Raw genomic sequence first — 27,575 nt, 5'->3', positions numbered from 1 at the left:
CCTTTTTTCTCGGAATTCGAAGCTCACCATGGCGTCGACGGATCCAAGTGCCCAGGCTCCTGGTCTGGCTGACGGCTTATCACCTTCGCACACCTACATCCCTAATCAAGGATATATTAATGAAGATGGCACCACCCCCACTATAGCGGGGCAAGATGCTACGGTGCAGGCGGACGAGGAGGACGAGGAGGAGGAATACTACGATGATATATTCGAAGACGACGACCTGGAAGCAGAGAACATTTCCTCCTCAAATCCCGCCGATCTAACGAAGGCCTTTAACCGCCAGCGCAAAGCGAACGAACTCGCCGCCGACCCGAATGCTCCCAAGTGGACTTACCCGAAGACCAATACGCAAAAGCCTAGCATCAACACCCGTGCATCGGTTGATGACCAGATCAAGTCGTTGACTCGTCATGCCACAAAGCTCAAGCTTGATGATATGCAGTCCGGATTGGCGGCTCGCGGGGACCGTGGCAATGACCGAGCCGATAGAGCAACTTCGGAGCAGGTGTTGGATCCCCGTACACGAATGCTTCTGCTGCAGATGATCAACCGCAACATCGTTTCGGAAATTCACGGATGTCTATCAACGGGTAAAGAAGCCAACGTCTACTACTCTATGTTGTTCCCGGAGGATGAGGAGGATGCTGCTCCCGTGCACCGGGCCATTAAAGTCTACAAAACCAGTATTCTAGTCTTCAAGGACAGAGATAAGTACGTGAGTGGCGAGTTCCGATTCAGACAGGGTTACAGTAAGAGCAACAACCGGGCGATGGTGAAACTATGGGCCGAGAAGGAAATGCGCAACCTCCGAAGAATCCACTCGGCCGGAATTCCTTGCCCAGAGCCGGTCTACCTGCGACTTCATGTCCTCGTCATGGCATTCCTAGGTAACTCCAAGGGAATTGCATCGCCTCGTCTGAAGGACGTCGAATTTGACATCCCCAACCCTGAGACCCGCTGGCGTGAGCTCTACATCGATCTGCTTGGCTACATGCGCGTCATGTACCAGACATGTCGTCTGGTTCACGCAGATCTGAGCGAGTACAACATGCTTTACCACAAGAAAAAGCTCCACATCATCGATGTCAGTCAGAGTGTCGAGCATGACCACCCTCGGAGCTTGGAATTCCTGCGTATGGATATCAAAAACATCAGCGACTTTTTCCGTCGTAAATCCGTCGATGTCTTGCCTGAGCGGATGGTGTTTGAGTATGTTATCTCAGCCGAAGGCCCAGCTACCGTGGATCAGAGCGAAGAAATGCAGGAAGCCATTGAAAAGCTCTTCGTGGCCCGAGCCGAGATACCAGACGAAGAACTAGACACTGCCGTCTTCCGCCAACAGTATATCCCCCAGACACTAGAACAGGTTTACGATATCGAGCGTGATGCCGAGAAAGTTCATGCAGGTGAAGGTGAAGACCTCGTCTACCGGGATCTTCTCGCCAGTGGCAAATCCGCTGCGCAACCTGACGACGCGGAGAGTGATGCCGGCTCTGATGTGAGCGGCGGAGTCTCCGTAGAAGGCTCTGGGTCGGACGAAGAGAACGACGAAGAAAAGGACCCCTTTGACAAGGGGACTCCGCGCGGAAAGCGCTTCGTGGACAAAGATACCAAGCGCGACCACAAGCAGAAGGTGAAGGAAGAGAAGCGGGAGAAGCGTGCGAACAAGATGCCAAAGCACATGAAGAAACGTCTGGTGTCTACTTCTTCACGAAAGAAGAAATGAACGTGATTTCGCTTCGCTACTTTCTATCTGGGTTCAACAAAAGTTTCAGCATTATTACGGGCTTAGGACGGGGTTTTATTGCGCACGATCTCATGAGATTTATGACCGGATTTTTTGATGGATAGAGAGAATGGTTCGACGCATATATAAGGACCATCACACGAGCATATAGATTTGCAAAGAGAATAAAAAAAAAATTAAAGCGTTTCATGACCTATCAGAGCTCTCTTTGAACCTCATATCAACCACCCAATCATCACATATCCGTACCAATCGGCGCTTACATCGCGAACATGGAGTATGCGTCCGTGGTGGCTATGGAGTGACGGGGTTGGCGTGTCTATCGGACTAGGACTAAGCCTGCTTTTGGAATTCATCATCTAGATCATGTAGCGGCACCAGAACACCTACTCGAAGCATTATCGGTACCTTCCAGCCCAAGTATGGTCGGTGAGACGCCTGACTTTGTCTGGGTTATCTGACAAGATACTATCTAAAACCGAATATCGTAAGGAAGACCGGTAGCTATCTAAGCATGGCGCAGCTTGTGATCAGGGAAGATGTCGCATTCGGGCATTGAATCGCGCGATAGCTTCCTCAACAAGGGCCTTTGGGAGTTCCGGAATGACCTCAGCATCTTCGCCGCCATCCCCCGGGGAAACTGCCCGGGTATCTTCTTTGGGGTCCACTGCCGGGGCTTCTTGGTCCGGTGGCTCCGCAGCTATGCCTTTAAGATTACCTCCGGATATACGACGGAACTCAATCCGCATTGGCTCTCGGCCAATCCCGGGCCAGATATCCGACGGGAGGTAGTCCCCTTGCTCTACGCGGAATGACTCGCGGGCGTTCACGTCTTCCTCATACAACTGGTCGAGCTTCTGTTTGGCGTCGCGGAGGACTTTCTCCACCCGGTGCCGCACTTGCCGTCGGCGCGCAACTTCGAGGATAAGCCCGTCGTACGCTTCCAGGAAGCCGTCATACAGTGTGTTGAGGTCCGACAGCTCGGCCAAGCCATTCTGTATTTTCTCGTACTCTTCGTGCCAGGCACGAGTAAAACTGTGCGCCTGGGCTATATATCCCGATAATTGGGTCGAGGCGAGTGTTGACAGGTGTTTGAAGACACTGGTCGTCGCGTTGTATACCGACAGGACACTGTCCCGTTGGGCTAACACATTTTCCAACACGGTCTCCATCTCGCCGATGCGGTCTTGAATCTCCATAACCACATCCTCCGCTTCGGCCGCATCCTTGATTAGCACGCCTACCATTTCTTGATATTCCGAGTCACTTAGCGGGTCCAGTGGGGCATTCAAGTTGGCATTGATGCCTTCCTCGATATTGGGACCAACACGCCCGTTGACATGCACCGTAGCGGGCACGTCACCAGTGATGGATCGGGCAGCTGCTCCGCCACCTTCCGTGTGCTTGACCGCAGTGACACAGAGGTCAAAGTGGCGCACTAACGACTCAAGCAGGTTAGCCATTTCTTGGGCATGCATCTCGAGGGAATGCAGCATGGATGGAATTGACGAAAGAGACGGCAAGCTAGCGTTGGAGGTCGATGGCGATGACGAAGAGGCGGACGTTCGGGATGACGCGAGCTGCGTCGCTGCCCGGTAATTGCCGAGTGCTTCTTTGATAGACTGTAACTCATCGTCAAAAGCGCTATTAGACGACTCTAGGTCCGTCTGAGCGGCGTTGGTCCGATCGATTGAGCTTTTGAGGGTTGTATGTAGCTCGTCCACCCCGCGCTCATCGACAAAGTCATGTAAACTTTTGGATTCTTCATCGTCTGGGCGGAATGACGCGTGGACAATGGTTTCTCGCAACAAATCCAACGTCTTTCTCAGTCTTGCATCTGCCGCATCAAGGCTCTTTAGCACGGTAGCGAACTCTGACCGGCCGCGCAAAGAGACCTCCTGAACCTCGGCACGGACACTATACAGAAGGCGCAGCTGATTATTCAGCCCCCGGCGAAGGAAACCCGTTCGCGCCGAGACTACAACGCTCTCTTCTAATGCAGAGCGAGCGGCTGTGACGATCTCATTAGCACGCCAGACGTGATTGATGGACGACAGGGACCGTTTCGCCGCAACCAAATGCGAAATGAGTGTCTCTAGCTGAGGCATTGAGTTCTCCTGTCCCGGGGAGTGATGAGAAGCATTATTGGATATCGCGGATGACTCTGAGTCTGACATGGTTGAGGACGTTCCAGATCAATCCGGTAGGCAAAATGATAATGGAAAATTACCGCAAGTGATTCGCATAAGATCACTCGCCGATGAGCTTGAGCGTCCAATGAATGGACGGCACAACACTGCGAGCGGCCGAGCGACCGGTCTGGAGCAGAGTAATACAGAGGAGCAGGGAATCTGGCGTGAGAAGTGCGCAGACTTAGGCCATCATCACTCCATTGGAGAGGCCAAGCAACGTTTATCCCTTCCTAAACAACCAGTGGTTTCGACCATCAACTGCCCGACTAACAGGGACTAGCGTGGTTCGGATTCTAGCGGTGAGACGTCTAAATCAAAATTGAGTCTCAAGAAGCCTTCGTTATGGAAGGCCTGACTGATCTTGCCGCGTTCTGAAGCCGAGATGATGTGATGTTTCAAGGACTCCACGTCTCTAGAAATCTTGCCACGAAATGGGGTATTCAAAATGAGGTGATGAGGCTGTTTCCGGCACTAACTTAGGTAATCATCACAAGGGGCAAAACATCCATAAAGAAAAATTAAAGAAAAATTAGCAAGCGTATAGATCTGGGAGAGCAATGGTTGGTCAGAAGCACGACGGCCCAATGGTGGAACTGATTGTCGTCGGAGTAGAGTACGTCGCTGCTGGCACCCAGCCCACTGGGGAATTTAGCGCCAAGCGATGGATCCCAGAATAGCGCAAGACAGAGCCAGAGTAGCTTCTGAAAACTCTGGGGGATCCGCAATAAGGGCGGACAATGGCGACGAATTGTGCAACACAGAAGCAGTTCGTCGTCTTCTCTGGCGGGTCGAGATGTTGTGCTGATGCGACTAAGAGCGTCTATGGCGCCATCGCTGTCACGTGAAGGCTACCGCAAGGGGACTAGCGTAGCACGATACGCTGGATGGCGCTTGCGTGATCAAAGGAGCCAACAAGGTCGCCGATGTACAAGTACAATGCTTCTCCGATCGTCTTCTTTTCCCCTGATCTCTTTCTCGGGCGTATCCTTCTGCACGTCTTTCGGATCTGGCTGGACCATTGAAAGCAGAAAGAAGAAGACCCTACTCCCTCTCTTCCATCCTCTCTCTCTGCCGCTTTCGCTGTCGCCATCCCTCTCCCCGCCTATCAACTACTCAATCTCGTTATCTTGCGACCCGACCCATCAATTCCCGACGGTCGCCGCTGTCACTCCCCTATCGGCGCACGATCAGGTACCGCAATATTGAACTTTGACTGCGGCAAACCCAGACGAAGGTGGTTGCTGGCGTAATATTCGTTGTCCTCTTGGTTTTTCTCGACCTTCCGTTCTGCCCTTCATTACGACTGCTACCACGGTAGCGTGCGGGCGGTAGGACCTCGTCCCAGTCACACGATGCAGTTCGACGACCGATCAGTGCGTGAAGGTAGCGACTCTTCGCAGACTTTCTTGATGAAAATGGCCCAACCAACGCGAGAACTTACGCATCCCTCGCACGAACAATCATTACAACAACAGCAGCAGTCGTTCCAGTCCATCTTTGGCGGCGCATCGGACACCGCTGAGGAAATTGAACCCGAACCCGAGACCGATTCTAACCATCGAAAGCCCCACAGTTTCGGTGCCGCTGCGACGACTCCCGCAAAGCTTGCAAACGAGAATGTTACGCCATTTCTCGTCAAACATATCCCCGAACAATACGATCCCTTAGGCTCGCGAAGAACCGACAAGCTGGAGGATTTGAGTAGCCCAAACTCGAAATTTTGCTATCGCCACCGGCCAGACCTTAAATGCAGACGACAGGCAGACGAGCCGTCCATGGATAAACTACAGAGGGTAGGGCTTCTTAGGGCTTGTCGTGTTTCTCTTAGCTAATGAGTTATAGGAATTGGAAACGCTGCCTCCTAGGGACCAACAGGGCATTGCCCATGTATGGTCTCTTTTTTCGGCCGCTCCGGCCAAGCACCGCAAATTGATCCTCCAGGGGATCATGGCTCAGTGCTGCTTCCCGCAACTTTCGTTCGTGTCCGCTACCGTCCGAGACCTCATCCGAATCGACTTCCTGACCGCTCTTCCACCGGAGATCTCGTTTAAAATTCTGTGTTACCTCGACACCACTTCGCTGTGTAAAGCCGCCCAGGTGTCCAGCCGCTGGCGGGCACTTGCAGATGATGATGTGGTTTGGCATCGTATGTGCGAACAACACATCCACCGCAAATGCAAGAAATGTGGCTGGGGACTTCCTCTTTTGGAGCGGAAACGTTTGCGAGAGTCCAAGCGCGAAATTGAATTGCGTGCCACGAACTGGGACGTCAGCGGACCCGCGCAGAACGCAGGAGGTGCCGAATGCAGTGCGACACATGCAGACGATTCGAATACTCAAAAACGGAAGGCGGATTCGAGCGATGACGAGACGGCAATCGTGAAGCGGCATTGTTCCTCACTGGATACTCGATCGGAGCCAGACGATGACTACTATACGACTCGCTACCGGCCGTGGAAGGAGGTCTACAAGGACCGGTTCAAGGTTGGCACGAACTGGAAATATGGACGGTGCTCCACCAAGGTGTTCAAAGGCCACACCAACGGGGTGATGTGCTTGCAATTCGAGGACAACATTCTGGCGACTGGTTCATACGACGCGACCATCAAGATTTGGGATACCGAAACCGGAGAAGAGCTGCGTACCCTCCGCGGACATCAATCTGGTATTCGCTGTCTCCAGTTTGACGACACCAAACTGATCAGCGGCAGTATGGACCGCAGTCTGAAGGTGTGGAACTGGCGTACGGGCGAGTGTATCTCCACCTACACGGGTCACCGTGGAGGAGTAATTGGACTGCACTTTGACGCATCGATTCTTGCATCAGCCTCCGTCGATAAGACGGTCAAGATTTGGAACTTTGAGGACAAGTCAACGTTTCTCCTGCGCGGGCACACCGATTGGGTCAATGCTGTCCGAGTGGACACCACTTCTCGGACGGTGTTCTCGGCTTCGGATGACTGCACCGTTCGCCTGTGGGACTTGGACACCAAGACCTGTCTACGCACCTTCCATGGCCATGTCGGCCAAGTTCAGCAGGTGGTTCCTTTGCCCCGGGAGTTCGAGTTCGAAGAGCACGACGCCGAATGTGATAACGATAACATGAGCACCACCTCGGGAGATACGGAACCAGCCGCCCTCCAGGCAGCGCTCGGACTGGAGTCGAACCTCTCTGAGACGTCTGTCTTTGGTCCCTCATTTGACAATGGCCGCCCAGCCCCACCACGCTACATCGTCACCAGCGCTTTGGATTCCACCATCCGACTCTGGGAGACGACGACCGGTCGCTGCCTGCGTACCTTCTTCGGCCATCTCGAAGGCGTTTGGGCGCTCGGTGCCGATACCCTCCGGATCGTGTCTGGTGCGGAAGACCGGATGGTCAAGATCTGGGATCCCAGGACGGGCAAATGCGAGCGCACCTTCACCGGCCATTCAGGACCAGTGACCTGTATCGGTCTCGGCGACAGTCGGTTTGCGACCGGCAGCGAGGATGGTGAAGTGCGCATGTACAGTTTCCGCAGTTAAATAGTTTGCTTTTTCTTTTCTTCTTCTCGTGGCCCGTCTCCTGTGGAGACATGACGCGCCTATGTTTAATGTTGTGCTTTGGATACAAATACCCTTCAAGTTGGCGCTAGGGTCAGGGATCATTCGTGTTATCATTATATAAGGTTCGGTTTGGCATGGATGGTGTCTGGCGTTGTTGATTTGCCTGCGTGACAGGCTCTTGGGAAATGGGTTCGGGATTATGCCCATCAAAATAGCAATAATCTTATTGATTTCATTTCTATTGTGTTCAAAGTTCCTAAAACTAGTCGTATCGTTGCTCGTATATCTGCCTAGTTAGTATGTAAATGTAGGGTATATGGCATATGTATGACGCTCAGCTCCTCTTCCCCTAAAACGCATCAGAGTTTTCCGACCAGAACCAACTGTTTCCGATTCGTCGCACATGGACAAAGTCATTATCAACTCTAGACGTGTGACTCTTTTCAAGCACCGATCAAATCATAACCTGAAAATAGTGATGACGAGCTATGCTGTTGCAAACGGGTGACTATCTAATTCAAGTCTACGAAAGGATACCGTGGGAATCTCGTTTTATATTTCCCGAGCTGAACCTGAATAACGCCAACGCCTTAGTAAATATTACTCGCACCCCCCTTTTTGCTCTGGCCCCGGTATTGTTTATTAGCGGCTCCCTTCCAAGGATATAATCTATACGGCATGAGATCAATTCTTCAAACCATTCGGCACCATCGCCGGTTTCTGCCTCAGTAGAGCATTGTCGACGACCTCCGCGATGATGTCCTGGTATTCCATTCCGTTGTTTTTCGCGATCCAAGTGAACAAGGAATAATCCGGTCGTAGTCCGAAGATCGGGTTCACCTATTGCAAGTTAGAGGGGGCATGCTATTGTATCTTTCGGTGGGGAGACATACCTCGATGACATATGGCACGGCACCATCCAGGCGGATATCGACCCGACCTGCATCTTTACAACCGAGTGCCTGATATGCGGAGAATCCGATCTCAGCTACCGCCTTGACCAGAGGATCTGCCAGGTCCGCATGAACGTGGCCCATGTCATGCCCGTCACCCTTGCCCTCTTTGGAGGAACTTGTCGCGAAGTCGACGGAGAGGTCGTCGCTTTTTCTCCCTGCCGGGTTGTACCATGTCACCTCGGAGACGCCTAGTACTTCGGCTTGTTCGCCGGTCCCAAGGATGGCTACGGTGAATTCGCGACCGTCTAGGAATTTCTCGAGGAGGATTTCTTGGTCTTTGAACTGGGTGCGGAGGTCCTCGACGACGTCTTGGAGGTCTTCTTTTCGCAGGATTTTGTTCGATGGTGATATGCCGTTGGATGTGGATGCGGCGATTGGCTTCGCAAAGAGCGGATACGGTATTTGGTCTTCTAGAGTGGCGTAGTCTACGAGTTCGCCGAATCTAGGGACGATGACGAATGGGCTCGTTGGGATTCGGTAGTGTTCTAATAGCATCTAAGTAATGTGAGTAGATCAATCAGTCTTAGATACTCTAGGATTTGACGTTTAATGAAGAACGCTGCGGAGTACAACTCACCTTGGTCTTTCCCTTATCGATCCCTGTTGCGAGCGTCGCGGAGTCGGAAAAGGTAAAAGGGATCTGATACGCCTCTAACAGGGCGGGAACCTGCGACTCACGAGCGGAGCCGAATACGCCCTCACTGTAGTTGAAGACGAGATCCCATTGCTTGTGCTTCTCTGCTGAGAGATGCTTGACGAGAGTCTTGATCCCGGGAACATGGACCACGCGGTGGCCGAGACTCTCGAGGGCTGATGCTACGCCGTTGATGGTCACATCGTCTGCGAGATCGGCGCATTCGCTCTTGGAATATCCTATGGACTCATAGTAATCCTTTGGATCGTAGACAAATGCTATGTTGAGGCCGGTGCGTCTAGTGTCTCTCATGATGTACTATGGCGTGGGATGACGATGACCGTGGGAGATAGAACTGTAGATAGAAGAATAATTCAGAACGTTACAGGATTAAGATAAGCTAGATATTAGGGTGAGAAGAAGAGCGATGAATTTCACTTCGCCCCGGATGATGTGAGAGCAGGTATGGACGGGAAGACTCGGACGGCTGGTGCATATACGACACCCGGTGAACGAGAGATTTTATCGACTCTGGGTGTCCTTAACTCTTCCCCATCGTAACTATCCTCGCCATTTAGGGTGTTTTCCCCATTGGCAACAAGGAAGGAAGCCGTCGACGTCATGTTCCATTCATTTGTCTGCCCATGGACCTTGTTGCGTCATGATCGACCGATTAGCCAGTGAAACGAGCAGCGGAGACCATCCTGGATATCAAGATTGCATCAGAATGTTAATCGTCACGCAAGACGAATAGGGAGGTCTGTCTAGATTTTGTCTGGCCGCCGTTTGCCCCCTGGAGACACAGGCCTACCATGGATGCGAATGCCTGACGTGCGAATAGACTCGGAGGATCCAAGCACGTCGTATCAAGGAGGGTCCTTATCTTGAACCTTGTCATTGCCGATTGTGGAAACCTCACTGGGCGGAGGAAACTTTTTGAATCATCACCAGGTTGCAAGAGAAATCGCTCATCAGTCGAGATTGATCCAGAACTATGCAAGCCGATATAGTGTCAGTTGGTGATAAGGGAGATGATGCTTTCTAGTCTGTTCTGGGGTTAGCGTGCCACTAGCCCGAGGTGGTATAGCTTCTCTTCTTGAGTCCATGAGTCATGACATCGACATCAAACATTTCAATACTTTGGCAATACAACCTACGTGAGTAAAGATATATAGTCAAACTGAATGCTAAATGGGTACTTCGGGGTAAATCTCCTTGCTTTCTATCTCCATGTGGCTTGCAATACATTCCGCAGCAATCCCTTTCGAGACCCTACATACATAGTACAGAGAGAGTGGAGGACTATATTGAAACTCTGAATACACCCACTTCCAAGAATATAAGAAACTCAGGGTGTTGACATAAAAGACAGCAAGGGCACTAGCTTCTATCCCATCTTTATCTTGTTATTCTTTACTAAAGTTGCCCAGGTAATTAATTGATCTTATCATCTTCTACCACTCGGTCTTGATTAGGGCATTTCACTTTTCCTCTCCTAGACTCTGCAACATGCCAACACAGGTGCTGTACAGTGTACCCACTGTACGATTTTGTACTCATAGGGTCTCTGCTCCGTAATCTATATAACTTGGATAGTCACTAAGTAATAACTATTATTAGCACACCAATAGTGATACTACACAGCGCTCAGGTGAGTTTTCATTGGCTTTTCCCTAGGAATGTTTGCGGGATGTGGGTACAGTACCACCGCAGCCACCCATTTCTGTATTCCCCGCGACTAGTCTGATAGGAAGCCAACCCGGTGTGTACATAAATTCGGAGATCTGTATACGATCACGATGTCTTCCAGCCGGTCTGTTTCAAGGGCAGGTTCGAACAGTCTACCTGGAAAGTCAGGTGAAGATGAGGGATGCTCTTCAACCTCAGATGGCCTTCGTCGATTACGTACAGGAAAGCGAGGTAGACCCCCCATTGACCCTACGCAAAAAGGCCTAGTAGAGGTATGTTTAGGAACCTACTGCTCGCTCCATCTTTATTATGCTTTGACTGGTTATCTGACTGGAGCGTAGAGGCGCCGGAAGCAAGTCCGGAAAGCACAACGGACTTACAGGTCTCGAAAAGAGGAGGAAGATGCTTTGCGCATGAACTACGTACAGGTTCTTGAAAGTCGAATCAGGCATATGAAACAGTCTTTCTTTGAAATGCTATCCCACGTCACCAAGGCGGAAAGTAGTCTGACACAGCCGGATCTGACGCACGAGCTCCAGAGTATTACCCGCGACTTTTTATCTGCTTCTCAGATTGTTGAGCCCTTCAACGAGTCACGACGCGATGATGGACACGTCCACCATAACAACTCAAGCAGTGATCCTAACCCGTCCGGGCCAGTCTATTTTTCCAGTATCTATGCCTCTTGCGCGACAGAATTTCCGCTACCAGCCGCTGTACCTATTGAAACGCCAACGCCTATTCTTACGCTTCCTTTAGGGCTGCCATCTAATTTATGCGGAATGGAAGTTCCACTGCCCAGGAATTTCTCCCAGCGGCTCTATTTCAGCTGCATCAAGCGTGCTCACGGCTTACTCACCAACCCCTGTGCGGACGGGGCCGAGGTCGCCCGCGTTTTCCAGTACTCTTTCCATTACTCTGACGCCAACACGATGATTTCGACCTTCGACATCTTGCTACGGACTAATGCCGATTACCGGACGGCATATGTCTATGGACTGGGTGGCGCGGGAACGCATTATAAAAACAGGCCGGCGGACTTCGGCATTGTCCAGAATGTCCCAGAGACACCGTCCAAGACTAATGATGAAACGTGGTTTGATCCTCGGGATATCGAGGGCTGGCTTGAAGAGAATGGACTTGTTATTGGAGGAGCGCAGTCATTCATGTACTTGTCGGAAGTCAGTTCGTTCAAATCATGCAGGGACATGACATTATGTCAAGGGGTTGAGCCCTCTCTGTCTTCACGGCGGCGGAGTGCCAAGATCTTCAACGTGGACCGATTTCTCAATGGTTTGTTATCCCCGTCTCCTATTTGTACTGTGTGATACGCAAAAATGCTAAAGGTACATTTTGAGCAGAACTTCTCTCGAGGGGGGTATGTCTAGGCTGTGCACTGGGATTCCGTCGCTTGGACGTTGAAGCGGCATTCAGCCTGGCGATATCAGATGATCCGACTTTCAACCGTGAACCATAATTTCACCATTAAAGACGGGGACTTTATATTAGAGTCACATTCTCACGGTTTCCCTGACGGCACTGTCTACAAGATAAGTAGTGGACAGGTTTCACCCATATCAAAAAGAGGGAATTAGCCTACTACCGAAAGATGACGTCTCCATCTAAACAAAGCCGAATGGCATTGCCTTCACTGACCCTTTCACGAAAAGCAAACAAATCAACGACTCACGACCGCCAAATCTCTAACATCATAATCAATCCACTGCGGGAAGTATACTTCTCGCCACTAGTATCTCCCGGTAACAGATCCTCATCACCATTCGCAACCAACGCCTCAGCAAGAGTACACTTCCCCGCTTCCGCAAACCCCAGCCCCCGATACAAGCTTACCGTCGCATAGTTCTCCGGCTTCACCATCAACCGCACCCAGAGCTCGCGCGGAGAGTCCCTATACGAAGCGAGGTACTTCAAGGCCTCCTGACACAGCCTCTTCCCGAGACGACGGCCGCGATGGTCCGGAAGCGTAAATAAGCTGAGCATCTGCCAGAGTTCCGTGTCCTGTTCTCCAGCGGGCTTCTTCTGTCCGGACTCCTCGGGTAGGATGAAGTCTTCGGGGCTCAGTGGGCCCCGCAGCGTTAGCTGGCCGACCCACTCTGGGATCTGTGAGCATGGTTCATTGTTTTGTGTGGGTTTCGCGGCGCATATGAAAGTCTCTCGTCCGTTCGCTGAAAGGCGGTTCACCCATTCGGTGTCTGTGAGGGAAGATTCGAGCTCGTGGGTAGAGGAAAAAGACGTCGGTGCGATGGATAGGGCTTGGAGACGCAGGTGTTTGTACTTTTGGGCTGATGACTGGATTGCGTTTTCTTTGTCAATGCGGAAGAGCGAGTACTCGTATTGATCGGTTGACATACTGTATGCTTGTAGGTATGAATAAATTCTGAGTACATGTAGTAGAGTATCTTGGGTTATCGAACACTTAAATGACGGCGACGAAATATACTTAGCCCCATTTACTTCGGCAGCGGGTACCGAGAATAGGTGGGTCACAATAAAGGATCACGGAATCAGAAAAAAAAGTGCTATTAGTTGGGGCAGGATTCTCGCCCTGTTCAACGTAATCTCTAAGACAAAGTTTCTCTGTGATGCTGCAACAGCATCCATAAGACTGCTTTGGACGTGTATAAACTGTAAGTCGGTGTGAAAATGCAGTAAGATACTGATACTCTCATCTCGTTGATGAATGATACGGAACTGGAAACTTGGTTAAAATCCAACCTTTATTTGGAAAGCCGCGCGACTACGCAGTAAGTAAATCCAGAGATACAGTAAATACAGTTAAATATGAATGACATAAGATCTACCCCTGTGGCCCGCGGGGAGAGTTAAAATATAGATTCAGTAATAGCTATAAATTGTAGATCTAAGTAGTTAGCTACTAAGTGGTAATATAAGGCCACTGGTCTGCCCCTTGAGTCCTCTCACTAAAAAAGAGGCGTCCAAAATAGGGAACCTGCGGTCGTTCTAGGGAAGCCAGTACGTATACACTCTATACCCTGAGTGACTCAAGTGTCGCCGAGTCGCTTCGTGAACTGGGATTTTCAACCTCAATGGAACGGATGAGGGCTTCGTGTTCTGCGCTTCGCGGCTGGATGCTCACTTGGAACGGTGATAGGTGACCGACGATCCCCTCCTGATAATCTACGATGGGGTCGATCTCCTTGCCATCTTTCATGGCCTTTCGAATACGAAAGACCGCGAGTGACCGTGCGATCGTGAGAAAGTTATTGAAGTCCGCCAGCGGACGGCCGGGGCAAATCCGGCGTCCAAATCCGAAGACCAGCGTGTGCGGATCACGTTCTGGTACGTGTCCGTCCGATGCCAAAAAGCGCTCGGGCCGGAACGACATGGGATCAGAGTATACCTCTGGATCGTGCGCAAATGCCCTGTCATGAGGCGTGGGATTAGTATTGACGGCATCGTAGATAAGGGAAAGCAACTCACCAAATGTTGGGGACGATTGGGGCCCCTTTGGGGATCAGGTAGCCCTCGTAAATGTCATCTTCTGTGGCTGCGTGCATGATGCCTATCTGAACCACCGGGTTCCAGCGTATGACCTCGTTGATAAGCGCATTAACATAGGGTAGTTTCACTCGGTCTGTAGGCGTAGGGAGCCTCGCTCCTATGACTCGGTCGATTTCCTCCTGGGCCTTTTGCTGTGCGTCAGGAAACAGCGCCATTGCCAGAAAGAAGGATGTGATGGTAGATGCCGTCTATAGCTTCAATCAGTATGGCCCCGCCGTGACGCTTTGCTAGCTTCACGCACCGTATCATAGCCAGCTTGGAAGACCGCAGCTGCCGAGTGTTTGATCTTCAGCTCCTCTTCGGGACTAAGTATCGAGCCTGTCTGCTCAATCTGTCTGGAAACGAATGAAGGTTCATACTTGTCCTCCTTCATCTGATGTTGAGCAAAGGCGAACGGCCAATTAGCTAATGTGTGAAATCCGCGTCGATACTCCCTGGCTTGTTTCTTAAACCCTGCCCCCGGAAACCAACTCGGCATGTACTTCACTGACCCAGCTTGTAAGCCACCACCAGGCACACACCGAGGAAGGGTGACTTACGGGCGGGAATGCTATCCACCAGCCAACCTGTTGGCTGGTTTATTATGCCAAATGCAAAAGATGTGTTTTCCACGAGATCGATGAGGGGATCCCGACCATGAAACCCGGCGGTATAACCGTATGCGATCTTTAGTATAACTCCTCCGATTCCTCTATGGATCACATTAGCCGATAATTACTAGACCTCAAGTACAAGGGCTACGTTGCGTTCACGTTTTGATATGATCCATTAACTCCTCTGGTTTTTGCAACGTCCGCAGCAGGAAGCGTCGGACCACCGTATCCACCTGCGGGTAAAGCGATAATAATGCGCGTTCCGAGCGCAGCTGTGAGAGTATGCGTTTTCGTTGTTCACGAACGAGAGCGTTTTCAGTATGCATGGTGACAAAGATGTCGGCTCCAGAACTAGGGAAGGAGGTACGCAGGTATTAGCAACGCACAATTGAATAGCCCCTGCGTAGTCTGTATACAGTCTAGGAGATGGAGCAAGAGGTAGTTACAGCTCATGGGCCATCACCAATCTCGGTCGAGCTGAGTATCGTGCCGATCGCTTCTCCAGCAGTTCCATTGCCACATTGGCGCCGTTTAGGATGATGAGGGTATGCCCCGCCGTCGTGATCGAACTAATGGGCCCTGGCGGCGATCCAGATGAGGATTTCAACGCAGAGTAAGAGGTGGCCGGGAATACTGTCCATACCATACAAATCCTTGTGTTTCAGCCAATGCTCCCAGTCTTTCCCGCCGCGCGGAAGATCGCTACCAATATTGCCGATAATGGGCAGTCCTTTGGGGCCTGGAGGCAGAGGGGCTCGTGACGCCTTTGACTTCAACAGGACATACAGCCCCAGGACTCCCCCTAGGAGGATAAAAGCGCTTAAACTGTACATCGTAATGACATTCGGGCCGTCTCCTTGGTGATACTCAGAGTAGATGAGTCCAACGTCATGGTGAGAAGTGCAGTGGGTAGGCCAGTGACCTTGGATGCATTAATAGCTTCCCTGGAGACTTGACTCTGACCTTGCGTCCGCCAGCATCGCTGATTCCCATTGTCAGGATATTGCGTTACACTGCAGAGTTCATTGCATTCGACCGCGCGTTCGCGGTAGATTAACTCGTAGCCATTGGATGTCCACTGAGGCTAAAACGTGGCCCATCCAACCAGATTTTCGCTACTGGGATTTGCCATGCAGGTAGTACCGAATCTGGCCACTCAATGTGATTTTTTTACAAGCAGAGTAAGTTTGATCTGACGAACTTTGCTCACATTATATTCCAAGGTAGGGCACTAGCAGGTCATCCTGGTTTGTTAATAGTCTCAAGCAAAATAAAATCAGTCAATCGTACGCTGGTATTCTAAGGCGGTAAAGAAAACTGTTTAAAAGATACGTCTGTGAATTATTGTCCAGGTAGTATTAGGCGGCCAGGCTTGGGATTGTGACCAGTCCGATGCATAACGTTCTGAACGAGGAAACATTGACTTGATACCCCCGTCCTGTACCGAGCAGATCAATAGTAAATGCCCTTTGGCTGGTGGTTCGGTGTCCACGTTTGATCTAAGTTACTCCGGTCAAGAGTTGTAGAATCGGCAATGTCCTCATATCGGGTGGAGGCACAACAATACTTGTGAACATATCCTTTCTGGGTGTTCCTTTCTCCGTCTTACTTTCCGTCTCTCTGCTTTTTCTTTTTTTGGATACAAAGAGAGAAAATAATATGAAACAATTTCCTAGTGGGTAAGTATTGCAGGTGGGGCCCGAGGTCGCCGCGGAGACCGCGGAGAGCACGGTACCCGAATATCACACGGTTTTCAGTGGGTGGCGATCCTAGTAGGAAAGTAAGGGGCTTCAGGGCTCATTTAAATAGTGAGGGTAGGAAAGATGAATTTGTTTCGCCAGTTGTAGTCCAAAGTCTCGCTCTGTGTCCGAAAGCGTTGTGTGCGAAAGCGAGGAAAATGTCGGCGTCTAGTTCGACTGGTAATCAGTGAGTACCCAGCACTTGATATATCTCGTTCTCAAGAACCGAACAGCGCACATGGAATGTTGAGATCCCAAACTCACCGAATTCTATAGCTATCCAGCAGATATGCCTCGAAACCGTCGTGCAAATGGGTCGGCCAATGGCTCCTCGGAGCCAGTATCGAAGCCTTCGTCTGCACCAGAGACTCACATGGAGTTCGGTGGTCCGGCTGGAGTGACAGCGTTGATGTTGGGATTTCCTTTACTGATGTACTACATGTACATTGGTGCGACGCTCTACGATGGCCGTGCTCCAACACCGCAGAATGGTGAGACCATCGGTGAATTCCTGTACCATCTTTTCGACCTGGCATACACCCACGCGTTCCCTCATCGGCGAGCATGGGCCATCTACTGGACCTTCCTGATCCTCCAAGGGATCGGATACATCTACCTGCCCGGAGTATACGGCAAAGGAAAGTGTTTGCCTCATTTGAACGGGAAGCAGCTTGACTACTATTGTTCGGCGGTATCAGCCTGGTATATAACCATTGCAAGCTCCTTGGCCTTGCACTTCACCGGCATCTTTCGTCTTGATACGTTGATTAACGAGTTCGGCTCGATTATGTCGGTGGCGATCTGCTCAGGCTTCCTGGTCTCCATTGTCGCTTATGTGTCGGCATTGGCCCGAGGGGCGCAACATCGCATGACTGGCTCACATATTTACGACTTTTTCATGGGTGCCGAACTGAACCCTCGGCTCTTCAAATGGCTCGACATGAAGATGTTTTTCGAAGTACGCATCCCATGGTACATCTTGTTCCTCCTATCCCTGGCCACCGCATTGAAGCAGTGGGAAGAATTGGGCTATGTCTCCGGAGAGGTGTGTTTCGTGCTCATGGCCCACTTCCTGTACGCCAACGCCTGCGCCAAGGGCGAAGAATTAATTATCACCAGTTGGTAAGTCCGATTGCCACCGTCTCGCTGAAAGTAGTTGTAACTAACCCCAGATAGGGATATGTATTACGAGAAATGGGGTTTCATGCTCATTTTCTGGAATCTCGCGGGTGTGCCAATGAGCTACTGCCACTGCACCCTATACCTCGCATCTCACGACCCATCGACCTATCGTTGGAACCGCATTGCGTTGGCTGCCCTGTTCGCGATGTATCTCTTTGCTTATTGGGTCTGGGACACATGCAACAGCCAGAAGAATATGTTCAGAGCCCAGGAGCGCGGATTCTGGGTGGACCGGAAGACGTTCCCTCAACTCCCTTGGAAATACATCGAAAACCCGGAGAAGATTCCCACTGTAACTGGTGACTCCATTCTGTGTAGTGGATGGTGTAAGTTGATACTAAACAGGGACATGCCAATAATGTCTGATCATGCTGACGGAATATGTAGACGGTAAGGCACGCAAAGTGCACTATACTTGCGACTGGTTTTTCGCCTTTTCCTGGGGGTTGATTACAGGATTCAACTCGCCATTCCCGTGGTTCTATTCGGTTTTCTTCACGACCATGATTATCCACCGCGTCATTCGGGATATCCAGCGATGCCGGGAAAGATACGGCGAGGCGTGGGCGGAATACGAACGCCGGGTCCCATACCTCTTCATTCCGGTAAGTCATCATGCATCGCCTTGAGAATTATTGAAGCTAATCGAATGCTATAGTACGTAATCTAAGATTCAACTTCAGCCCGTTATGAAGGATAGCAGTTGCTTGGTGTGTAAGATAGCGATAGACATTGGACCTTGAATGCGAGATTGTTAGCCTAAAGTGTCGCTCATGTAATTAGAATTCAATATATCCATGACCGATCGGTTTGCTCCGATGAAGTCGTTAAGAAACATGGATATGTCTTCCTGGCTCATAGTAGAGTCGAATGTATCTTCCGGCCACGGCACGTTTGGCAGAGAAATGTTGGCTGGGCCATCTATCGTAGTGGGAATGACGAGCGAGCCATCCTGGTGTTGTTCCAGACCCATCAGAGTCTGCTGAGACTCCACAAGAACTTGTGCCGCTCTGGCAAAAGCATCACAAATTGTATACAGATGCCTCGATCCACGTGATAGCCCCTTGATGAGATCGAGAGACTTGACCGTCTCCTGGAGGAGAGTGAGGTCGGCGTTGCTGGCAGTGGTAATCGCATGGGTGAAGACAATCACAAACGGCGCAAATGATGGATAAAGTAGAATCCTGTATGCGTGTCAGCGGCTTTCGAACGTATATGTTCAATGTGCTAACCAGTGAACGTATTCAATTTGCTTATGGGTTTGGCGGCCGCGGAAATAGGTGAAGCATTTCAGGTGGCTATGCAACGCTAGTGTGGCAGCCTCGTAACATCGGGATGAGATTGCCATGGCATTTCGAGGACGTGTTTCGGCTCGATAGATAACTGTCAGTACCGAGTAGGTAATGAAATCGGCACATGCAGCCATGCCATGCAGTGAATCTGCATAAAGGCCCGCGCTGACATCAATCTGAGAAGGAGTTAGCCGCTGGTGCATTGGGTTTCATTAAAATGCTTACCGCTAGCAGTTTGTCTCGAACAGCAATCAGATCAAGAGACAGCTTCTCAATAGAATTCAATCTCTTCTCATCGCTGGCCCTGGAAGCGGAAATAGAGTAAAGTTCATCATAGACCCTTCCTTGGATTGTCGCAAACTCGGCAGTGACCAGGGTCATTAGGTCCCATGAACGATATTGGTGATGATCTGAGGGAGCAAAGAGGTCTGCGTCTATATCATGATCTTGGAAGTGTGACGTGAACCCCAGATTCAGTGATATGTTCTTATCAATGGTATAGAGCAACCAAAAGGCATGTCGCTTCGTCTCGGCGAGGGTAGATGGGTCACCGTTGGTAGTAGAATTCCTATGTAAACCAATAGTCTGGCACATGTTGAACGCAAGAGATAGATATGTCCAGCAACGCTGAATATCAAACTCTTCCTGGGCTTTGATTATCTGGTCATGTTAGCGGGGGTTCGGAGTTGTTCTTAAGTTTCTTACCCCAATCAAAAGTGCTTGGATCTTTTCGATTGTCGGGTCCGCCATGAGCTCATCGCTGTTTAAGCCCAGATAGAAGCGACGCTCGCAAACCTTTGCACTGGACGGCAGGTCATATCGCGCGAGGTCTGGATGTCCCTCATGAAGATAATCACGAATGATATAATAGAGAAGGCCATACAATAGAGTCAAAGAACCCGCAGGGACCGGGTTTATTGGGAAGTAGATGGATTGGCATAGAGATTCGACTTGGAGAAGGTCTCTCCAGGAATGGCTGACAAGGAAAAAAGGAGGTTTTGCTATCTAGTCAGTCGGTGAAATGATGGGCGGCAAAAGACCATCCATACCTTTTACAGCCCTGACCACCGCGACAACTAGATCTACTGGTAATAATGGCCTTGGGTCTTGTGATGATGACGGTAAACCTGGCTCTGTCGGACAGCCATTGGGAGACAAAGGTTCCTCCGTGAGGCTGTTCTTCAAAGACGACAGGACAGCGGACACATGGTCATTTAGTCCACTGTTGTGGGACGTAGAGATGGCTGACAGCGCCGCGTCCTTAGCAAGCAGTGTCTCATGATGGAAGGATGACTGCCCTTCGAATGGTAGTGTGGCATGAGTAGATGATTCGGGAACGGAAACCGAGCCAGCAGCACTGGGAGCTGAAGACTGTGTGATTTGCGCCAGTGTTTGATTGATAACGGCAAGTTGTTCTTGAAGGGCCTCAATCTTTCGTTCACTGCTGCCATCGTCAACCTCGAGAGCATGCAAGGGCGCCTTCAATGCTGCCTTACTAATGGCTCGACTCATTCCGCCGAGGCTCTGGGACGCTCGTACTGCTATTACTGGTAGTAGAGATGCCGGCTACCCTGCAAGGTATCCCCAGTGCACCACAACTGGAGCATGGAATAGCCTTATCGCATTTGATCTGCTGATTGTTAGATGCATGTCGGAGGGTCTGATATGGCTGTTATCACGTACCTTTCGGGCTCGGCAATTGTCACACTGATGATGGTTAATCGGGGGACCTTGGTATCTAATGGGGAGTAACACGTACCGCACGAGCACGAAAAGAGTTCCTAGCGACAGTACTCATTCTGTCCGTTATCAGAACTTCGGTATACTGCTATGGTCTGGTGACGGGCAAGTCATTAAAAAGCAAGGTAGAAACAGACCAAAAGGGAAACAATGGGTCACATGATCCCACGTCAGCACCCAATGTCCTGTTTGGTATTAGCGTGTCCCGGCTGTAGTATGGATCCCTTCTTGGGAGAGCATCCATTTTTCCTCCTAATTAGTATTGTTGTCTCTTGCACTAGACTTGCTCTAAATTTTATTTCTCTACTTTAGGAATCTTCCTGACACTAGCTTGGAACCCGGGATAATCAGTCCGGATGGCGGCGAAATTCTAACCCGACCACTTGTTCATCACCGAGGATTATCCAAAGTTTCCGGCTAAAATCATGTCTGATTCATGGCGATTTCCCCGCAATGGCGTTTCCCCATCTGCCTGCCAATTTACTTTACGGTAAAATTATGGGGTACATTTTGGTGGCTGGTCAATGACCCCACGTTACCCCGGATTAATATAGCCTGAATTCATGGGTATTGTTAGCGTGGGAGGTACCGGGAATTGAGCAAGATGCAGATCTCGGTATTTAAATTGGTTCAATTGCCCTATGAGAAGAGCAGACCGAGAACATTGACAACATGCGCTGGCCATTTCTGACCGTGCTGCTGTGGCTCGTATCTCTAACAACAGCAGAGAACGGCTTCAATGGATGGCTACGATATGCTCCCGTGCACTGCGACAAACGCTGCCAGCGTGCGTTACCATCGAGCATTGTTACGTTGAATAGTACCGACTCGGGCCCCATAGGTACCGCTATTCATGAGCTGCAAACTGGACTGGAGAACATCGTTGGCAAGCAATTACCTATCAAGCGGTCCAACTGTGGTTCGCGCTCATCGATTCTGGTCGCTACCCTCGAGCAATACCGCCAAGCCTGTAACAGAAGCTCCGAAGTCCCTGCTCTTGGCATTGATGGCTTCTGGTTGCGATCTTATGGCGATACTGTTCAAATCTTGGGAGAAAATGAAAGAGGTGCGCTGTACGGAGCTTTTGAGTATCTCTCACTCCTTGCGCAGGGCAACTTCTCTCACGTCGATTATTCCACCAGTGCACATGCACCGGTCCGATGGGTGAATCAGTGGGATAATATGGATGGGAGCATTGAGCGTGGATATGCTGGACCGTCTATCTTCTTCAAAGACGGCCGTATTGTTGAGGATCTATCCCGTGTCAAACAGTATGCTCGCCTTCTAGCGTCCATCCGAATCAATGGTATTATCGTCAACAATGTCAATGCAAATGCAACCCTCTTAACTTCCGATAATATGGATGGCCTGGCTCGCATTGCAAATGTTTTCCGGCCGTATGGCATCCAGATCGGCATCTCTCTCAACTTTGCTTCGTCAGATACCTTGGGCGGCCTAGGCACTTACGACCCACTTGATCCCTCCGTCATCTCCTGGTGGGCGAACATTACCGATAGCTTGTATGACCGCGTGCCAGACATGGCAGGATATCTGGTAAAAGCCAGCTCTGAAGGACAGCCTGGCCCTGATACATACAATCGCACGCTAGCTGAAGGAGCCAACGTCTTTGCGAGAGCTCTACGACCGCACGGCGGAATCCTTATGTTTCGCACTTTTGTCTATGACCATCACATTAACGAATCAATCTGGACAAATGACAGGGCGAATGCACAAGTGGACTTTTTCAAGGAGCTAGACGGCCAATTTGAGGAGAACGTGATTCTGCAGGTAAAATATGGGCCCATTGATTTCCAAATCCGCGAGCCGGTCTCTCCTCTATTCGCCAATCTCTACCAGACCAACCTGGCGATCGAACTGCAGGTCACCCAAGAATATTTAGGCCAACAAGATCACCTGGTCTACTTATCTCCACTGTGGAAAGAGCTTTTGGATTTTGATCTGCGCGTCGACCATCAACCGTCACTTGTTCGCGACATAATCTCGGGGCAACGGTTTGATCGACAACTGGGCGGATGGGCAGCGGTGGTTAATGTTGGAACAAATACAACATGGTTGGGTAGCCATCTGGCAATGTCTAATTTATATGCTTATGGCCGCCTGGCGTGGAGTCCCACGGACGACTCGCAAGACATCCTTCAGGACTGGATTCGCCTTACCTTTGGGCGTGATCAAACTGTGTTAGATACGCTCACTGACATGTCCATGACATCGTGGCCTGCGTATGAAAATTACACAGGAAACCTGGGCATTCAGACGTTGACCGATATTCTTTACACACACTACGGCCCCAACCCCGCATCGCAGGATAATAATGGCTGGGGTCAATGGACGCGTGCTGATCACGACACAATTGGCATGGACCGCACCGTGAAGAATGGCACAGGTAATGCTGGCCAATACCCAGCTGAAATTGCACAGGTGTATGAGGACCTTGACAGCACGCCGGACGATCTGTTGCTGTGGTTCCACCACGTTCCCTATACGCACCGTCTCCACTCGGGGAAGACCGTCATCCAACATTTCTACGACGCACACTACGACGGTGCAGAGGCAGCGCAACGTTTCTTATCTCAGTGGGAATCCCTTAGAGGTCGTGTTGATGAGCAACGCTACAATGACGTACTGTCTCGCTTGATCTACCAGGCTGGACATTCTCTCGTATGGCGGGATGCCATCAACAACTTCTACTGGAACATGTCGGGAATCTCAGATGAAAAGGAACGAGTCGGCCATCATCCATGGCGCGTGGAGGCTGAGTCTATGACCTTGGATGGCTACGAGCCATACACCGTGAGTCCTTTCGAGACGGCATCTAACTATACCGCGGTTGTCACCACCTCAAACTCCACCACGGGCACAGCCCAAACGAGACTCGAATTCCCCTCGGGGACCTATGATCTCGGCGTCAACTATTACGATATGTATGGTGGGAAATCCGAGTGGGCAGTCTATGTTAATGACCGCCTTGTGGGGCGATGGGAGGGAAACAGTGAGAACACCCTGGGGCATACACCGTCCATCTATATTGACGGCCACTCCGCCACGCGGATCACATTTCAGGATGTGGAAATTGAGAAGGGTGACCAGTTGAAGATTATCGGTGTGCCCGATGGCATTGAACCTGCTCCTTTGGACTACGTGGTGCTGCTTCCACCAGACGTTGTGGACTAACTCAACTGTTACCAGATTTGACAAGAGTTGGATATTATGTACATGTTTCACACAAGTATGTATGTACTGTAAGTCTTAGAAATACATGTCTTCAGTTTTGACAAGCCTGAAAGTGTAATACTTGGGCAAAATGTAAAAGCTACCTGATATGAAATCCCCATGATAGTATATAATATCATACCCACTCAACATGTGAAAGTAAGCATAAACCCATTAAACAAACCTCTATTTCCACTCAAACCAAATATATACAACCGAAGGATAATGCATTTTTACAAAGATGCAAGAAAAAGAATCAAACAGCCTCCTGTCCCTGCAGTCCCCACTTCAAACGAGCAACACCACCCATACCAACCAACCACACCTCACGATAGTCATCAGCACCCGACCAGATAAAGTTATTAACCGTGAAATTTGCCTGCACGCGCAGAATCATATCTCCATATTCATCCATCACGCTCAACCCGTTGCCAGCCGCGGTAACGACATACCCATTGCGGGCGACCTTGAGTCCATCCGGAACAGATCCAATGGCGTCATAGTAGATGGGCCTCTTATTGATGATCGCGCGACCATCATCAATGAGATCGAACTTATAGATTGCACGGGTCCCAGTGACGTTGTATAAGATACCTGCTCCGCCGGGGCTAGGAACGTCGGGCGAGATGGGCGCCGAGAGACCGGAGGCGGCTGAATCGCTGATGTACATGTGTCGACGGTCTGGACTGAGGGCGATCCCGTTGGGTGAAAACATGTCGTCGTTGGCGATGACTGTGGAGCCTGTGGCTGGGTCGAAGCGGTATGTGCCCGACTTGAGCTGCGGGGGGATGTCGGCGAGCTCCAGCCACCAGGAGTAATAGGGCGCGGTGAACCAGATGAAGCCGGTCTCTGGGTCGACGATGAGGTCGTCGCAGTCGGTGAAGGTCAGGCCGTAGTAGTTGTCCAGGAGGGTGGTGGACCTGTTGGTCGCTGGGTCTAGGGTGACGATTCCGGGGCGTTGTTCGCCGAGGCCGGGGACGGAGGTGTTGCTTCCTGCTACGGAGAAGTAGACTGTGTTGTTGTGGTAGAAGCCTCCGTTCGGGATGTAGATGGGTGGGTCGGCGGTGAACTGAGAAAGAGTGGGAGGATCTTGGTTGAGGTCGATGGTGTACTGGGGGAGGTTTGTTGAGAGCGCCGAGAAGTAGATGCGGTTCTGGGTTGGTACGAACACAGGGGACTCATGTATGTAATTATCCACAGAGAAGACAAACTCTACAATGGGGGAGTCTCCTAGGACGTCGGCTGCGCGGGACTCGTCAAAGACAATGAAGCTGGCCGTTGATACACTTTGCCAGGAGGCATCTGCGGGGACTTTAGTATCGCCATAGGTTGGAATGTCCCTGCCGTCGGGAGCAGCACGGTAGAATGGGTATGGGAGATTTGCGGCATGTTTTTTCAGGCAGATGACGCCAGGTGCCATGCAAGGGCGGGCTATAGGGTCATCTGGAACGGCTATTGAAGATGGTGTGGTTAAGGATGTTGTGGTTTCACGGGGAATAATCGCGGCTGCGTTGGCCAAGGTGGTGGCCAACGCTAGAGATAAAACGCTATGATATATCATAATGAAGGTGAGGATTTTCGAGACTCTGTGAGTCTGCTGTCTGTCCCCTGCTCTCAAGTAGAATGCATATCTGCAAGGGAAACAGCATGGTATTTATACTGGTTCACGCTGGCTCGGAGATGATATAGATGAGTTTCTATGGGGTTCTCGGAGTTGAATGGTCATGGACCCACAACAAAAAGCATGCCCGAGCTACCGTACTGTTGGTGATTCTATATAATAGTCTTCATAGGCCTGTGGGTTCGTTATCGATTAGATCATGGGGCTAAATCTGGTGGGCTCGACAAAACCAGAGCTTTGCCAGACATGAAGCTAACTCACCATGGCTATATCATGTACTTATATACAAGCTGTATCCATTTGATTAGCATTGCCTTCATATCATGGTGTTTCAGCTACTGTAGCCCCAGATGCATAGGGCTGATATGCCATGTGCGCTTACCAATGCATGATGGCCTGAGGCACAAAGCCCACCTGGAAGAAGGTTCAAGGTGTCCATTGGCTCGGAGGCGGATGGTCTGTGGGTCTGTAGTGGGTCTGATGGGTTGCCATTTTGCTCCGAACCACTCAAGTTCTATGCTTGCGACCCATTGCTAAACCCATAAATACCTATTTGACTTACATGAACTACGAGACAGTGCAATTCACTCAAATTTGATCGACTTGTAGCGACTGGCATTGGAGCGAAAGTCCTTTGTTCAGTCTATGATGATGAGGACGTTTGTGGAATCGTCTTTCGGAATGGAAAGATGTAATTGTAAGACGTTAGGATTCTATCAGTCTTTTGAAGGTAGAGAAACGAGAGCATGGAATCTAGACTTCTTACTGATAGCGCAGATTAACGAGTACTGGCCTTCTATCAAATACACATCGGGCGTTGTGAACTTCACTTATATCGTAAGCCTATCCCATCTCTTTAGTGATACGGCATTCAAGAGTCTGAATTCTTGTCCCTGGATCATAATAAATGCCAATATATTCGACGCTGTAAATGCAATATTCACTATGTAAGAGTCTAGGGGACTGCGAGAATGAAGCGAGTAAGTGGTGTATCCATTCAATTACAATAGAAAATAATGCAAGGCAAGCAATGGGGAATAATAGTGTTTGGTACTCAATCTTCCAACCCAGAATCCACCGTTTGTGGCTGAACTTAAAAAAGACGTCTAAAGTGAATATTAAAAAATAGACTATGGAAGCACAGCTAATCTGAAGCATAGGAGACCCATTCGGCTTTATATTCCCAGGTAAAGTTTGCTACAAAGCGCCAATACCCTGTGACTACGACTAAATAAAAGGTTCTAGCTAATAACGTCCTACATCCGCTCACAGGGGAGGTGCACTTTATTGGTGAGATAAAGACCCCTTGGACGACTGAGCTAGGAAATCTTGGTCGAAGAATGAGCGTTGCTTCCTTGGTTGATAGGTAGGTATGATTGCACATACTATGACATCCAGGAGGCCAGAAACAAGTATGATGCGAGAAGCCTGACGCGAAAGCGTGGGGTGGACCGTAAGGACGCAATGGGAGCACTGGAAAAGTCCAATGGCAATATCAACTAGACGAACCAGACATGCGAAGAGTTGCGGAGGCAGCGAGGGAAAAAGTGATAGACAATCCTGGATTAACGAGATTAAGCATCTATTCAAAACCTGTCGTGTTACAGGACACGAGCATTAGCAGTAACTCTCATTCTCAGACCATATAGAAATCCCATATCTCTTCAATGACTCCGATTCCCGCTGGGACACCTTTGAATACGCCTGGAACTACTCCTGATTCCTTGAGGCATAAACACTACTCCCACAATAAGCCGAAAGAGTATGAAAAAGAACTCGCTGGCAGAGCTACAGTGATTGAAGCGTTCTCGGTGGATGCTTTGAATCCAGGAAGATATGTTGGGACTCAAGCCCTGGAACCAGT

At 50.2% G+C, this 27,575-nt stretch overlaps 11 protein-coding genes across 11 annotated transcripts; 5 read left to right on the top strand and 6 right to left on the bottom strand.

Moving 5' to 3' along the window:
- Positions 1-28: 28 nt before the first annotated feature.
- On the top strand, positions 29-1,732 carry BDV37DRAFT_278173 (serine/threonine-protein kinase RIO1; the record flags this gene model as incomplete). The annotated part of the gene is made up of 1 exon (XM_032085979.1): positions 29-1,732. One exon carries the CDS (start codon positions 29-31, stop codon positions 1,730-1,732), a length of 1,704 nt encoding a protein of 567 aa, XP_031946523.1.
- Positions 1,733-2,037: 305 nt separating this feature from the next.
- BDV37DRAFT_109624 (autophagy-related protein 17) lies at positions 2,038-4,339 on the bottom strand. Its single transcript, XM_032078349.1, has one exon. The coding sequence runs from the start codon at positions 3,928-3,930 to the stop codon at positions 2,284-2,286; it is 1,647 nt and encodes a 548-aa protein (XP_031946522.1). The 5' UTR covers positions 3,931-4,339; the 3' UTR covers positions 2,038-2,283.
- An 827-nt stretch (positions 4,340-5,166) lies between these two features.
- Positions 5,167-7,725, top strand: BDV37DRAFT_109633 (F-box/WD repeat-containing protein). The gene is made up of 2 exons (XM_032078350.1): positions 5,167-5,738; positions 5,788-7,725. Exons 1-2 carry the CDS (start codon positions 5,298-5,300, stop codon positions 7,468-7,470), a joined length of 2,124 nt encoding a protein of 707 aa, XP_031946521.1. The 5' UTR covers positions 5,167-5,297; the 3' UTR covers positions 7,471-7,725.
- A 246-nt stretch (positions 7,726-7,971) lies between these two features.
- Positions 7,972-10,038, bottom strand: BDV37DRAFT_236944 (D-alanine--D-alanine ligase family protein). Its single transcript, XM_032080661.1, has 3 exons — positions 9,025-10,038; positions 8,385-8,942; positions 7,972-8,331 (listed from the first exon to the last, which is right to left on the bottom strand). Exons 1-3 carry the CDS (start codon positions 9,391-9,393, stop codon positions 8,176-8,178), a joined length of 1,083 nt encoding a protein of 360 aa, XP_031946520.1. The 5' UTR covers positions 9,394-10,038; the 3' UTR covers positions 7,972-8,175.
- An 842-nt stretch (positions 10,039-10,880) lies between these two features.
- Positions 10,881-12,247, top strand: BDV37DRAFT_278169 (bZIP transcription factor; the record flags this gene model as incomplete). Its single annotated transcript, XM_032085978.1, has 3 exons — positions 10,881-11,042; positions 11,112-12,063; positions 12,132-12,247. The coding sequence occupies 3 exons, from the start codon at positions 10,881-10,883 to the stop codon at positions 12,245-12,247; spliced, it is 1,230 nt and encodes a 409-aa protein (XP_031946519.1).
- A 209-nt stretch (positions 12,248-12,456) lies between these two features.
- Positions 12,457-13,140, bottom strand: BDV37DRAFT_278168 (GNAT family N-acetyltransferase; the record flags this gene model as incomplete). Its single annotated transcript, XM_032085977.1, has 1 exon — positions 12,457-13,140. The coding sequence occupies one exon, from the start codon at positions 13,138-13,140 to the stop codon at positions 12,457-12,459; it is 684 nt and encodes a 227-aa protein (XP_031946518.1).
- A 637-nt stretch (positions 13,141-13,777) lies between these two features.
- BDV37DRAFT_278167 (cytochrome P450) lies at positions 13,778-15,232 on the bottom strand (the record flags this gene model as incomplete). Its single annotated transcript, XM_032085976.1, has 5 exons — positions 13,778-14,174; positions 14,233-14,501; positions 14,555-14,799; positions 14,853-15,004; positions 15,066-15,232. 5 exons carry the CDS (start codon positions 15,230-15,232, stop codon positions 13,778-13,780), a joined length of 1,230 nt encoding a protein of 409 aa, XP_031946517.1.
- Positions 15,233-16,752: 1,520 nt separating this feature from the next.
- erg4A (c-24(28) sterol reductase) lies at positions 16,753-18,519 on the top strand. Its single transcript, XM_032078348.1, has 4 exons — positions 16,753-16,832; positions 16,922-17,767; positions 17,822-18,153; positions 18,215-18,519. The coding sequence occupies exons 1-4, from the start codon at positions 16,804-16,806 to the stop codon at positions 18,454-18,456; spliced, it is 1,449 nt and encodes a 482-aa protein (XP_031946516.1). The 5' UTR covers positions 16,753-16,803; the 3' UTR covers positions 18,457-18,519.
- A 62-nt stretch (positions 18,520-18,581) lies between these two features.
- On the bottom strand, positions 18,582-20,917 carry BDV37DRAFT_278165 (transcription factor domain-containing protein; the record flags this gene model as incomplete). The annotated part of the gene is made up of 8 exons (XM_032085975.1): positions 18,582-19,011; positions 19,060-19,295; positions 19,345-19,779; positions 19,825-20,120; positions 20,169-20,563; positions 20,616-20,749; positions 20,803-20,826; positions 20,879-20,917. The coding sequence occupies 8 exons, from the start codon at positions 20,915-20,917 to the stop codon at positions 18,582-18,584; spliced, it is 1,989 nt and encodes a 662-aa protein (XP_031946515.1).
- Positions 20,918-21,431: 514 nt separating this feature from the next.
- On the top strand, positions 21,432-24,051 carry aguA (alpha-glucuronidase; the record flags this gene model as incomplete). Its single annotated transcript, XM_032089506.1, has 1 exon — positions 21,432-24,051. Exon 1 carries the CDS (start codon positions 21,532-21,534, stop codon positions 24,049-24,051), a length of 2,520 nt encoding a protein of 839 aa, XP_031946514.1. The 5' UTR covers positions 21,432-21,531.
- A 295-nt stretch (positions 24,052-24,346) lies between these two features.
- BDV37DRAFT_293806 (SMP-30/gluconolactonase/LRE family protein) lies at positions 24,347-25,660 on the bottom strand (the record flags this gene model as incomplete). Its single annotated transcript, XM_032089505.1, has 1 exon — positions 24,347-25,660. The coding sequence occupies exon 1, from the start codon at positions 25,649-25,651 to the stop codon at positions 24,347-24,349; it is 1,305 nt and encodes a 434-aa protein (XP_031946513.1). The 5' UTR covers positions 25,652-25,660.
- Between the last annotated feature and the right edge of the window lie 1,915 nt (positions 25,661-27,575).

Source organism: Aspergillus pseudonomiae (genome assembly GCF_009193645.1).
Source record: "Aspergillus pseudonomiae strain CBS 119388 unplaced genomic scaffold BDV37scaffold_3, whole genome shotgun sequence".
In the NCBI taxonomy this organism is placed as follows: Eukaryota; Fungi; Ascomycota; class Eurotiomycetes; order Eurotiales; family Aspergillaceae; genus Aspergillus; species Aspergillus pseudonomiae.
The sequence above is the reverse complement of the archived record's forward strand: the minus strand, read 5'-3'. Positions and strand labels throughout refer to the sequence as shown.